The 14376-nt window shown below is 42.3% G+C and overlaps 1 protein-coding gene across 1 annotated transcript in view; it reads right to left on the minus strand.

Annotated features, from left to right (window-relative positions):
* HSPA12A (heat shock protein family A (Hsp70) member 12A) overlaps window positions 1–14157 on the minus strand; it is a gene marked incomplete at its 5' end in the record, with an annotated part of 56593 nt that extends 42436 nt beyond the window's left edge. Inside the window, 2 exons of the mRNA XM_084290223.1 lie at window positions 682–767; window positions 14130–14157. Coding sequence (XP_084146349.1) covers window positions 682–767; window positions 14130–14157 — 114 coding nt within the window. The remainder of the gene's footprint in view (window positions 1–681; window positions 768–14129) is intronic.
* Window positions 14158–14376: the final 219 nt, after the last annotated feature.

Consider the following 14376-nt stretch of genomic DNA (forward strand, 5'->3'; position numbering starts at 1 on the left):
TGATAAGGATAGCGATGTGTTCTATACATGATCTCTTGTGATATTAAGAAATATTCAGTGCATATACTGTGATGATGCAGATGATCTTAAAAACAAATGGGACTCAATTTTAATGGGAGTTTCTCAATGAAATTAACACAACATTTAAGAGATTAAAACACATTAAGTACATGGGATATTTGCTTGTACCTAAAAGCTTACAGAGGTGGCTATTTTCCTTAGTAAATTAGATCAGTTCTATTGTGAGCTTCATTCTCTCTCTGCTGGAAGAGATTCTTTTGTCTGGGAATCCAGATTATACTACTACTGTATTGTATAGATCCTTTTTTCCAAACAAAATGAGTATTTTCAGGTGCTGCCTAAACAAATCAGTGATAAAGACAGGGACAGAATGTGAGAATTATGAGGATCAAGTATCCCCTCACTTTGATGTAAAAGTATACAGGAACAAATCTATTAGGTCAACAAGTAGGCAAAAAAGGCAAAACCAGGACCCCAATGAAATGAACGGGAGCTCCATCACTAGCTCCAGTGGGACCAAAATTTAATTTTAAACTATGGATAGCATAGAAGTGATCAGCGTAAGGGGAAATTACAGCCTTCCAGAGCAAATGCTTCCCGTGGAACAGTCAGGAGAAAGTCATGTCAACAGAGAGAATATATTAAAAGCGCATTTCTTACCACAATGTGTGATGGAGACAGTGGAGTTATTCCAGGATCTCCCAAACTTTTGGCTGGTGATGAGTAAGTAGATGTGGAAACAGCATCTGAAAGTAAACAAAAATTCTTCAGCGTCCGTAAGCAGAAGAAGTAGGGTAGGATAGTTGGCCTTGCATACCGCTACCCATTTTTCCCATTATATCATATCTACTGAAAAAGAAAGCAAATTCCACAGCCTCCTCATAATTTTATTTTTTTCCCCTTAGAACATGGTAAGAGCAAACTGCTGCTTTGCTTTTCCAATGTTTGGCCTTCCTGACTAACTCCCATTCTTTTGCCTCTTAAATCACCATGTATAATTTCAAAAGCCTTCCTAAATATATTGAGAAGTCAAAGTTGATACAAATGGCTTTAATACCATACACTTACATTAATAGCCTAGGATTTAAACATGTGAATGCAGAAACTAAACACAAGTTGAGATAAAAAAAGACTAATGTGAAGAAAAAAAGAGCAGTTCATATCAGTTTAACAACCCAGTAGGAAGAAGTTGCAATTATTCCTTTATGAACCTTTAGTCTTTAACCTTCCTAATACTGTCTCTGTTTTTATTCCTCAATACGCTCTGCACAGAAACATTTTGCAGCTGTTAGTATTACTGCAGGACAGAACCCAGCTGGGAAAAAGGAAAGTATTATTAACAAATCATCAAAGAAATATTTCTATCCTGCACACAATACTGAAATTTCATTTAAAGGAACACACCAAATAAATGACAAATGTATTTTTCTTTCTTACATTTACCCTATGATGACAGAAGATGAAATAGTTTAGTAAAATAATTAAGCACTGGTGACTCAGATGATTTATATCTAATATAATCTCATGAAAACTGCAAAAACTTATCATCACAATAAATATTAAGCAGCACATTTCAATATATTTTTATCCAACGCAATTCTAGGTTGGAAAGTACACGATGAGATGCGTATTTAAGGATGGCAAGGAATTCCTAGGCACAGGACTGTCAAGTCTGAGCATTAATCTAAGATGACACAGGAGCTGCCCTGCGGGAAAAGACCTAAGGGCTGCTTCATGAAGAATCCTGTTGTTCCTGGTAATCAAAGATGTGGCTTTCCAGGGCAGATGCAAAAACTTTGCAGTAGGCAACTGCAGGATAATCACTGGAAAAGTTTCCTCCAAATCTTAATATTGCTCTTGAAACAATATTTACTTCTATTCAAGTTCTAACATGTCTGCAGAGTTTGGTATTCAGAATCACTTACAGAAGGAGAACATTCACATTTCCTATGCAAGTTTGTCAAGAGTATAGTACATTACCCCTTTTGTGGTAACGCACAGAAACCCACAGTCAGCACAGAACCCGCCTGTGACAGCACAGAGTCTGCTGGGCTCATTAAGCTCTATTTGGATCAGATGCTGCTATCAGCTTCCTTATCCATTCGTACAATTTCCTCCTCTTTTCAAAACCAGATTCGCTTCTATACCGTCAACATGGCATTTTTCTTAGAACTGAAGAACAATATTTCAGGAAGGAAAAAAAAAAAAGAAAGAAAGAGTAATAAACAGGTTCCTTGCATCCTGCTGTCTTTCCTGACTGGATCCGAACCAATACTTTCTGAGGAGGTCAGGATATTGCAGTGTCAGTGCTGACTCAGCATCTCTGCAACATGAATCTTAGGATTCTGTCTTTAGAGGACAAAAATGTAGATGTCAAATCACTACCTGCATTTTCATTATTCCTCTTTGTTACTAGTTTTTTTTGTTACCTGTTTCAGCGATCTATTTTCCAGCCTGTCTTCAGTTATCGGCCTTCCCTGGGTGTACCTTGCAAAGCTATTTATAGCTCTGTATGACACTCAGAAAATCCATGTGGCAACATACACATTTTTTGGTCTCTAAGAGAGCAGTGATTAAACAACCACTGTGATATTCACATTCAGTCAATGACAGCACACTAAATTGGGTGGAGCTCTGTCAAGAATTTATTTGACCCAATTAACTTGTGATTATCCAGAAGTAGAAAAATGTATACAAAGACACTTGCTGTATCCACAAGTATAAAAATATTTGGCGGCAATGAAAACGTATTAAGCAGAAACCAGAGGGCTGTCTTTGCTACCCATAGAAAATAACACTTAAAAAAAAGACCCAGATATTTTCATCCAAAATCTTTAAAATAAGTCATTTTGAGTTTCAGAATGCTCTTGAAAATTTATGCATAAGGCTGAATTTGTAAAAAAAAAAACAAAGTTAGTCTTTCCAATTCTCAACAATTGCTCAACTCTGCTGGAAAGTTAAACTCTTTGTGATTTATTAGTATTTTTTCACCAGAAAAAAAAAAAAAAAGATATTTCCAAGAACATGACCATCCTGCACTAGTATTCACTGTTACACTTCATCTAAGTCATACGCCACTCCCGCAAATAAGAATAATGTCAGCTCCTGCTAAACAAGAATTCTGCAATGAGTCCTACACCTCACCAACCTGGAGCTTTGTTGGATCAGGAGAGGAAAACCATGCTACAGCTTCTTAGGCAGCAAACTGGAATTTTAACCAAGACATACTGTTACAGTGATTCTGCAGAGTTGCTATCATTTTGGCACAAGCAGCGGTCACATTACGCTGCACCAGTTTAAAATTATTTGATATCATTTCATAGCACCACTAGCTAACCACATGCAATAACGAGGGCAACGCTAATTGTTGTAACTCTGCTGTCAGAAGAGGTCCTGACACTACCAGAGCTTGCAGAGCCACCAACTGAATGAACACAGTTCGAAATACTAGGAAGTTAAAAAGTCATTTACCCAAGTGGTTGGCATTTTCAGAAAATGCTTGCAGGCCAACTACCCTGGATGTAATGCCAAGAGTTCTTCTAACGAGTAGCAAAAAAGTTGTGAAAAGCACATGAAATTAGGAAATGTTTGTACTATCTACCCTATCTAAAGAGAAAGGTGTTAAAATAAACTTGGGCATGTGGGAGCATGTGGTGAGTTAGCATTTGCTTGGGGGGGGAAGAAATGTGTGTCATAGAAGAGCAGTAATGCAGAAATATTCCAGCAAGAGCTGGATATTTAAAAATCTCTTATTTCTAAAGAGCTGGGATTGGCTAATCTAAAAGAAAGCCAGAGAACAGGTAAAGGGTTGCAAGGAACCTGATTCGAAATCATGCAAGAAAAGGCCTAGTCTCTGGGAGTAAATGCCTCTTCTTGGCATTTAAAAAAATAAATAAATAAAATTATGTCCTGGACCGTATCACAGTATTTGGAACAGTCCCTAAAGGCAGAATGACTTATTGAGGCTGATTTAAAGAAAAAAAAAAACACAATCGTGTCCTGCATAGCTCAAGTTCCAGCTTTATCTCCTGTGTTTACCAAGGATCGCTATCTGTGCCAAACTACACGCCATGAAAGGATATATAGCTAAATAACACGTGATAAATAAACATTTAATTCTTGATAATTTGCAGGTTGCAATAAATGGAGGAACCTGATTTAGAATCCAAATTAAGTCTTCAAATACTTACACCACTATTTAAACTGATCTAAGATATGATGCAAACTTTCTGAACAGAAATTCTTTCATTTACTTATGTACAAAAGTATGAGCACATCATTGCTTGTAAACATTACCTTGAAATACAACTGTCTATGTCAGGGGGTTGGATAGCTTAACTAAACATGTATAGAATGAATTTAACCATGTCATGGCATTTTCTGACTTCAGTTCTAAGCAATTGCCTGAGAATGTCTTGTGCATTTTCAAGTTGAATAGCAGAGGAAGGGAAAAAAGCTGTCTGTCTTTTTCAGCTCTTTTTTTTTTTTTTAACCATTCAAAAGGTTCTTTCTTATTTCCAAATCCTTAGACTTAGAGAACTGGTAAAATTATGGGATTAGCAGATACAGTATTAATAATGAATTATATCCATTATCACATTAGTTGCAATTGCTGGTTTAGCAGATTTAATTTAAAATATTCCTTCTTTTCATCTAAGCACAAGCAAGAGTTTATTTGCTGTGGTTTCCTGCAGCAGCTAATCAGTTTAGATTTTCCTGTTTCTTGGTAAATGATCAGCCACTTTCTAAGTTTTCCAATGCAGCTAATGACAACACGCAACAAAGGACTAATCTTCAAGTACCACAGAATATAGTCAGTAAGAGCAAATTTGACAAAATTAATAAAAACTTAGCTGAACATTTCCACTGGTAACATGTCCAGCTGAGTCTGATTTACTAACAGATCTAGAGATCTAATAGATCTAGAGGACCAAGCTCATTGTTTCATTAGAAAAACCAGTTAATGGCAGGTGGTCTCCTCTGGAAGACTATCAGTCTATCCTGCCTATTTTGGATCCCCTTCAATGTGTTCTTGTTCAGAACCAGATAGATGAGTTTTAGTAATTCACTCAAACACCACATAGGAGGATTGCTGTGGTCCCAGACAATCAGTTTTAAGGCAGAAAGCTTAAACCTGCTTTAAGAAAAACGGCTGCTAAACATCACAGTCGCAAGGCAATAAGTTGGCACTACAAGTTTTTTCAGCAGCTACACAAAACGTATACTTTCATTAAATTAACTTTTTATTAAATATTCAATTTTGTAAAATTCAGCAATGCCATGCATCAACAAGATTTTCTGCTTCAAATGTTAGGGAAATTGTTGATGGATTCACTGCCAACAGGTGTCCTGCAAGCCAAGTAACATAGTAAAGTTTGGTAAGTGTGCATTCTCTCTAGGTAAGAATTTAAGAAATTAAGAATTTAAGTAAAACCAGCAATTCAGCAATGATATGCTGCTAAACAGCATTAAGCACAGTAATCCAGCCAGGACAGAAAAGAGGGGAAATATATTTATTTTTGTTTCCTTTCCATATAATAAACTAGTTTATTATATGGAAAGGAAACATTATTATATTTATATATATAAACTAGTTTATTTACATATAATAAACTAGTTTATTATATGGAAAGGAAACAATAAATAAATAAATAAATAAATAAATAAGGTATCAAGCCTCAAGTTTTCCGTCAGAAACACCAGTGTGGTGGACCTTTCCAGGCATGCTATGCAGTAGAGTTATGGCTACAAAAGAGAAAGCTTGGCTGGGAAGAGAAGTGCACGTGCTGAACACCTTCACAGAGCTCACTTCCAAGGGAGGGTGAAAGCTTCAGCATTCATGGCCTGGATCTCTTACAGGTGTTTTGCTAACCAGAAAATGGGCATTCACTAACCCTAGTGAGTATGCTACATCCCAATCCATGTATCTTAAGGTCACTTATTACTGCGATCCTGCTGGCATGACCACAAGCCCAACACTTGCTAATTAAACTCTACTTATGCTTTTCTGAATCAATGACAGGATCGATATTATTCCCTGTTTCAGGTGATAATTTCAGCATTTTAAGAAGCATTTCCACAATAATGTTTAAGTAAAAAGGGACATTCCTAAGTCCATTGCTTCACTCCATGACCTACAGTGCAATGAGTTTCATTCCTTGTGTAGGTTGGAGCCTCTGGCTGAGCTCAGGGACTCCACTGGGAAGATCAAGATACCACATCCTTTTCCAGAAGTTCCCGAACTCCTGAGTATTCCTGCACTGCACCAACCTGCCTCAAGCAGCAATCCTTCTTCCATTTGTATAACGTGCATCTACAGCTCCATATGCCAAATCCATTCAGCCTCTTCGTTGTCTGTTGGCTGACAAACCAGGTGGACACCGTAAGTCAGGGTGCGTCAGACCTACTACAAATGCCACTGCTGTAGCTGATCTTTATCAATAAATCCAGGTTAACTGACTGCTGAACGAACTGTGCACATGCTGATCATTCTCACAGATCAAACACTTGCACATATCTGATCGCCATTTCTCTGTAATTTCCAGACATCCCAAGGCTGGTAAGAGTGACTGATATATGTGGCTCTGATCTCATTCAGTTTGCTGGTCATACCAAAATTTTGACAAAATTCTTCATTTTCCATCTGGGCAACATCTCTGGATTAAACATTTAGAAGAAGGATGCACCAAGTGAAATACGGGGACAGGGTAGACATCGTGCAGTAAGAGAACAGAATTCAAAGCTTTGTTTTTCATTCAAAACATTGTATATTATTTCAAGCATCAATAATCATTTTGCTGCAAGCAAAGCTTGCTAATGATGTTTGCACAACAGGGAAGGAAGGATTTACCATATTGCTATTAGCTGGCAACTGCTGCACTGGTAAAGAAAACCTTATTCAGCTTTTCACATTGCTGAGACTTTGCTTTGCATTAAGCACAAGATGTCACAGCTTCCAAATGTAATGTGACAACCTAGAGCATTTTACTGCAAATACAAAGATGGCCTTTGAAAATAATTATAGAACAACAAGAAAAAAAAAGAGATGAAGAGAAGCAAATACAAAGAAATACTTTAAACATCCTCATGTATAATAAAAAGCTCCCATACTTCATACCAGAAGTAAGAACCTCCTGTTTCCACTGAAACTAATGGCCCTACTGCTATTAACATCAACGGAACCAGAGTTCTTTGTTTCAAAATGCCAGTAGGCATCCAGTCTGTTGAAGACTCCAATGTACTTCCCTTCTATGAATACAGCCGTGGCTAATGCCTGATACAAATCCAAGTTTCCTGATACCCTTTCATAATAATTGGTCAGCCAAAGAGCTGATATCCATCGCAATGATGCCAATTAGAGAACAGTAATTTTCTAAAGAAAAAAACTTCTCCCCGTTCTTTGGCTAAAAATAAAAAAAAAATAAAGAAATCTAAAAATTTGACATATTTCTCATTACAAGCTATGAACTCCTTCATTTAGGTTTTTACATTCCCTTCCGATCATGGTTACAGTTTGAGTGGAGGAATTACTTTTCCATTATGCTATCAAGCTTTCTAAGATCATTAAAGTCTTTACCATCATTGTTAAGACTATCAGAATACAATCCCAGATTCATCCCGTCCCTCACTTTAGGGATAACGTTCATTTTCCTGCACCTCACAAGCAAAAGGAAACTAAAAGACACCACCTATTTTCTGTTCTATTAAACTTAAGTTAAAAACCACACACAGGAACTTGCAATAACCTTCTGAATATAACAAACACATACGCTAAGTTCACCTCTTCTCTCTCTGACAGTATGTAGGCTAAACTATTTTCCCTAGATTTGATCTGACCTCACTAATCCTTGTAAACTGAACCAGAAGAGACCTAGAATGCTTCCATGCTTTCTACATAACTGTCTGTAAAACCTCTGCCAGGTTGTTATGAGTCCTGAGATTTTTCCCACTTGATCAGAGCCTGCTCACACAGCAGGGCCTGGAGTGCAGCGAACTCACCAGCAGCAGTCATGCAATGACTGCTCACGTCCTGAACTCTGGCTCTTCTGCACCCACGCCCTACTGCCAGACAAAACTTAACTGACTCTGCTTTATGCAGATGGGGAAGGCAAGCTGCATTAGCAGATGCATGTTGTGGTAAGTGTGTGCTAACAACAAATTCTGAGGCTCAAGGTACTGTAAGACAACTCTCCAGGATCATTCTAAATATGCCACAGACAGTTCTCTTGCAGATACCTTTAGTATGCACTAACTAACCTTCTGTCCCTTCAACAAACTCCTCTGAACCTGCTTCCTTCAGGCTTCCTTGTACTATTAGCCTCTGTGCAAGCACTGTTTTCCTGTCCTCTATCTCTTCCCTCCTTGCTTCTACCCAGAAAGACCTAACGAACAGAAAACGAAACACACAGATGTTCAGAGAGCCTAGATTCTGTAAAGAAACCTTCTTAGAAAAGGTTTCCTGCTGCCTCTCTGTCACCATCCCGTCTGTCATCATCTACCTCATCAACTTGGTTCACTGCAAGGTTGTCAGGAATGGCACTAATAAGATTACGCTCCAGTTCCCAGGACCACACGCAGAAAACAGAGCACGTGTGAGGCTAGGCACTTTAGGGAATGCACTGCTTACCAGCTGAAGGTGGGCTGCTTGCCTGCTTTTTCTTTTAAATAACAAGACCAAAATATTACAGCATTATAAAATTTCTTATTTTATCATGAGCTCCTACTTAAGAATCTTCTCAAGATGTAACTGTATCCTGAAAAAGCAATCCTAAATTTACCTTTCTAGGTCAAGATACTCAAAGGAACGTTGGCCGAAGACTGAACAAAAATCACTGTTTGGTTTTTCTGGATCTTGTGTCCAGCAGAGAAAATAAACCTCTTCCCCTGCCCCTGTTTCTTACCCAAAGCAAACAAACTAACAACAAGAAAGAAAGAGGGAAACAGTGTAAAAGGACTAGGCAAACTGTAAGAAGCAATAGTTATTCTAACGGTCAGCATGAGCGACGTGATATATAAATCCCTTAACTTTCTTCAAGGCTGGTGTTGCTCAAAAATGGGAAAATAAGGGAACATTAGTTGCACAACTGCAAAAAGTAACATCAAACTTGACAATTCATTAGCAAAGTGAATTTATAGCGTATGGGTTTGAGTGACACTTCACAGCTAAATCAAAAATAAGTTTGTGTTTATTCTTTTTATTTTGTGATCCTGAAAAATGGTTAGTAAGCAGGCTTGAAGGAAACTACCTTATGAGAAGAGAAGCTAAGGACAGAAGAGAGAAAACTGATGTTTAGGATTTGTAGAGCAGATCACAAAATCATGCAGTCACTGATAGAAATTGATTTCCAGAGGTTTTTATACTAGCACCTGTCAGGACTCCATTCCAATGCCATGACTGTGCATACACATCACAGCAAGGGGTCCAATGGCAACCAGCAGATGGTCACCAAAAAGGTACACTTGCACGATGACACGCAGACAATACAGCCTGCAGTGGGGTCTCCCACGGCTAAAACCACAAGATGAGCATAGCTGAGGAAGCAAGAGAGCCACTGTGAAAGGATGATTTGTCAATGCAGGCATCCCATCACGACAATGCTGAAAGCGTTTGTAAATGGCATGCCTTACCGCTCTGATTATAGCGTGTGCTCTGCTAAGGTATCCATGGAAACTTAGGAAAAAGATGTTAAATTTGTTAGATCTGTTTGGCACAAGGAATGGGGCCTACCATAACCACAAGTATTTTGATCTTTAAGTACAGAGAAAGCCTCAAGGTCCCTTGAACAAAGATGAAATTTGCAACATTGAATTGTAATGGGAATTTGGGAAATATTTCCCAAACAATGACCAGGAGGTGGCAAAGATGCACTACAGAAACCTGGTTTTATGTTCTCATTATCCCTTACTAGAGAAAAATAGCTGTAAAAAGGAGGGATAGGCTCAAATACCCACTTCAGACTTCATGTGGAACAAGAGGAAAAAAGTATGCACACACATACAAAGAGCCTTGTGGTGAAAGGCCACGCACAACAGGTGAGCATGGAGCACTCTGAACTCTAAAAATACTTAGACTGAGTACACACAGAGGCTGTGCAAACCCCTAGGGAGGGGTTCTGAAAAGCAATACAGATGTAAAATATATCTAGAAAGGGACAAACCAAAGCAGTGCTCACAGATGACTCCCTATGCTGCTTGCTTCTCCCCTAAGGAGAGTAACTTCCCCAAGAAGACTACAGCAGGTTGGGCACATTTCTGCAATACAGAGTTAGTCTTCAGAGACTAGAGTAAATAAACTTCCAAAGATTACATAAAATTGTTACTCTAAAATTGCAGTCACATACACACTACTCTCTAGACTCCAAACGATAAAAATTGTTAGAAATGCCTCTCAAAATTCCTAGGAAACGGCATCTCCAGAGCACAGACTGTAAGCGCCGGTCAAAGCGTTCAAGAACCAGTGTCAGAAGAAACAGATGAAGAAAGACCCTCCCCATGTCTCCTGTACTTGCAAATTGAGATGCTTTGGGAACCGATCTGTGTGCCCAGCACACTGCAAAGCAGTCATGGTAGGGCTACTGGGGCCAGCGAGCCCCAAACGACTTCAGCACACGACCAGATCCCAGCAGCATGCCAGCACCAGGGCAAAGCAATGCCGGAGCAATGCAGTTCCTAAAGCAGTTCTCCCATGTCCTTGACACACCCTTATGCAGCCCTCAGCAAAGGCATTGAGAAAACAAGAACAAAGGCAGTCCAGCCTGAGTGCCGGCCTCCACATTCTGAGCATTTTCCTTTATTTACTTACTTTTTTATTAGAACTGACTGCATTTTCCTTTTCTTTTACATGGAAACCTTTCTCAAACCCCTCTGAGGCAGGCTTTGAAGGAATTTCCTGTTTTAGTACCCACTGCCACCCTAATTTTAAAACACTGCAAAGTTACTGCTTTAATAATAGTTACGACAAAATTTAAAACTTGTATTTGTTTATTTTAAATGCACATCACTATGTTTCTTAACACAACAGCAAATGGGTCATAGCTGACATATTTTGAGTAACGAGAACTGTGGAAAGTTATTTTTAAGACCAAAATGTGCCTGGTGACTGAAGAGAGGCAGTTTTAATTTAATGACTGAGGAGCCAGAACATTTGGTAGAGTTAAGAATGAGAAGTCTTCACGTATGTTACAGGCATTTCACATCACTGAAGCTCGTACTTGACAGAAGCATTCCCTGAGCGCAATCCCGACGTCTTTGGCCTTACATCACAAAACAGCTGCACACTCTTCAGGAAAACATCTGGGAAGCAAGCAGAGCATTTACAGTCACGGCCCATGGACTTCAGAGCTCATCCTGAAACAGATTCCAAGCCCTCCTGGTGTCTCTTTCATCGCTGGGGAAGTACAGCTGGGCAGGTCTGCGCCACAGTGTCGTAACCTGGAGTTTTACCCATTTCTATTTTCAACTAGCAAGGCTGTTTAACAGGAAAGTGAAAAGCATCAAATAGAAGCTGAATATGTAAGCAACTGATGGTATTTATGGACACACACAAAGAGAAGCAGCTTAGTGAAATCGTTAATGGCAAATCTCCTCTACTTTACATTAAAATAAATAAATAAAAGGAATAGAGCCAAGCTCCCCCCAAAAATTGCTTCATACCTACTTATGATGCCTACTTATGGTCATGGCTGTTCTTGTTCTTCTCCTTGGAGGACCAGCATTTGAATAGAGTTTTTTATTCTTTACCCATTTTCCATTATTGTTCACTGAGAGCCTGCATAGCTTTTCTTAAAACTCAAATAAACCAAGTTGCTCTTTCACAATATGTACAGACTAAACCTGCCACAGACAGACATTAATAAGGCCGTAAGTGTTGCATGCTTTCAAGTCAAACACTTCTGAAATCCCGCCTTCCACAACATCAAAAGGTAGAACTAATTCAGGTACAGAAAATGGAGGTGATGGGATCCTTTGGTGGTTACTGCTTTAAACTTAAAAATACTTTAAGTTTTTTCTAATAGAGGTATGGTTATTCAGGGCAGTTATCGATAGAATAAGTGACATCAGAGTAGATGACAGTAAAAAGCATTTGGGAGAAGAGAGGGCAAGGTAAGATTGCAGTCAACTTGCATATTGCCCAAACAACAGTGACAGGGTCAGAGAGCGTAGTCAAACCCTAACCTTGACGTTTATGTGCACAGACCAGCTCTTTTGTAGCTGAGGCAGCACTCTGCTCTCCTTGCACAGAGCCAGCCTCCTGAAGGCTGCTCCAACTTCAGCTGGCACCCACAGCCACTGCAGCCTGTTCCTGCTCCTGGTGGCAGCCGTGTTTGAGATGTGCTCCTCACGCCCTCAGGACCCACTTAAAGCCCTGCTAACCCCACACATCTGCCAGACAAAGCAGCCTCTGGACAGGACAGAGCTCCTGGGGCCTCAAGCAGCCCTCGGGGAGCCTTGCAGCCACACAGCTGGGCAGCACCTCCCCTGCTGCTGGCCCAGCGGGAATAAACTGAACACCCAGACCAAAACCTTACCGGGTGCATGCCATAAGGGAAAACTTGTCAGCTGGCTCAGCACCACCCAGTTCTAAGCCAAAAGCACTGAAAGTCAGTATAATTAGAAGTTTTACATGCAACAGCTCCTGGACACGAGCAGATTCACCCAGGCTCACACTCAGCAAGCTGCAGATACCGCAGTGCTGCGCTAAGCGAAGCCGTGCAGTGACTGGCACACAGCGCATGCAACACTTTGCTGCTTCACCTCCAGACATTTCTCCTGCGCATTGCATGCTGCTGCAATAAATGACTGCAGCTTCAGCACTGTCAATGCCCCAACACTCCCTAAATCACGTTTTATCCCCGAAGTCTTTTTTTTTTTCTCTGACAGCCTCAGCATTCCAGAGAGTGGAAAGTACATAAAGGTTTCTGGCATAACAAATCATTGATTTACTACCTGGTATTCCACCTCCTCACAAAATCCCTCCTGCACACATTCTCCCTGTGCCACGAGTTACTTGATTTCAGCACCGCACTGCCCTAACCTTGCAACTTGGCAGAAAACAAAGCCCAGGACTCCCTGCCACCCAGCAGCCTAATGAACCTGTCATTCTCCCCTCGCCTTTGTCAGCTGCTCGCCGGAGAACTGCTACAGGCAGCTTCACACACAACAGACAGAAGAGACTTGATTTGGGAAGCACTTAAGGAACACAAACACGAGGGGGGGGAAAGATGCTGTAAGGATCGTCTTGAAGACTCAACTAGCTTCTAGTTATCGTTGTTGTGTTGTTTGCAAGGGACGCCCCGTGCCTCCTTTTACTCCACACGCACTGCGGTTACGCTATGTTACTCCAAACATTCCCCGGATCCCAGCACGATCCGTATAAACTCAACCTTTCAACTTTCCCCCCGCACTGCCACCGCCACCTTAGGCTCAGCAGTAGCTTTCTCGACTCCCTGCAGCGCTGCAGGGAAGAAGGGATGGGAATGTTGGATGCGAGCAGGCTGTGCCTGCATCCCCCTGGGCTTTGGTCACCCACCCAGATCACCGCACCCCCGGGCCCCTCATCCCTCCCCAGCCTCCTCCCCCACCCTGCAGGGGCCGCCTTGATGGGTTTCATCGGGCACAGCACCATCACGAAGGGACCCAAAAACCTCGTTTGGGGCCGCCAGGATACAGCCCCACTATGCCCACGTCCCGAGCCGAGCCCCGCTACCCCCAGGGCCGCCCCCCCGCCGGGGTTTCTTGCATCGCATCGCCCCCCCCAGCTATAAACACCCCCTGCCTTTATCCCTGCCCCCCAGGGGCACCCCATTCCCAGCCCAGACCCCCCTTTTCCCCCCGGGAGCCCCCCAAACCCCCCTCAGGCCGCCGCTTTGTCCCCGCACCCGGCCCCCCCCGCCTGCCGCAGCGCCGACCCCCGGGGACGGGGCGGAACAGCGCTGCCTCAGGGGGATCTCGGGGGGGATCCCTGCGGGTCTGCAGCCCCCCGCTCCCCCAAAACCCCCTCCGGTATCCCCTAAAACCCCCGTGGCGGTGCCCCCCACCCCTCCACCGTGCGGTCCCGGCCGCCTCCCCCCGTTCGGCGCCGCGCTCCTGCATTGCGGCGGCCGCCCTACCTGCCGCGCCGCCCTCGCTCTCCGACATGGCCGGGCACCCTTCCTCCACCTCCTCCTCCTCCTCCTCCTCCTCCTCCTCCTCCTGTCGCTGCCCGGCTCGGCCCGGCTCGGCTCGGCTCGGCTCGGCTCCCTCCCGGCCCCACCCCGGCCCTGGCAGGGGCGGCGCGGCCCCTCCCCGCCGCGGCAGGAGCTGATCGCGATACGGGGAGGGGGGGGGTGGGGGGGGGGAAACGGGGAGCTGCTGGGG

The sequence above is a fragment of the Netta rufina genome (genome assembly GCF_964035555.1).
Source record: "Netta rufina genome assembly, chromosome: 7".
In the NCBI taxonomy this organism is placed as follows: Eukaryota; Metazoa; Chordata; class Aves; order Anseriformes; family Anatidae; genus Netta; species Netta rufina.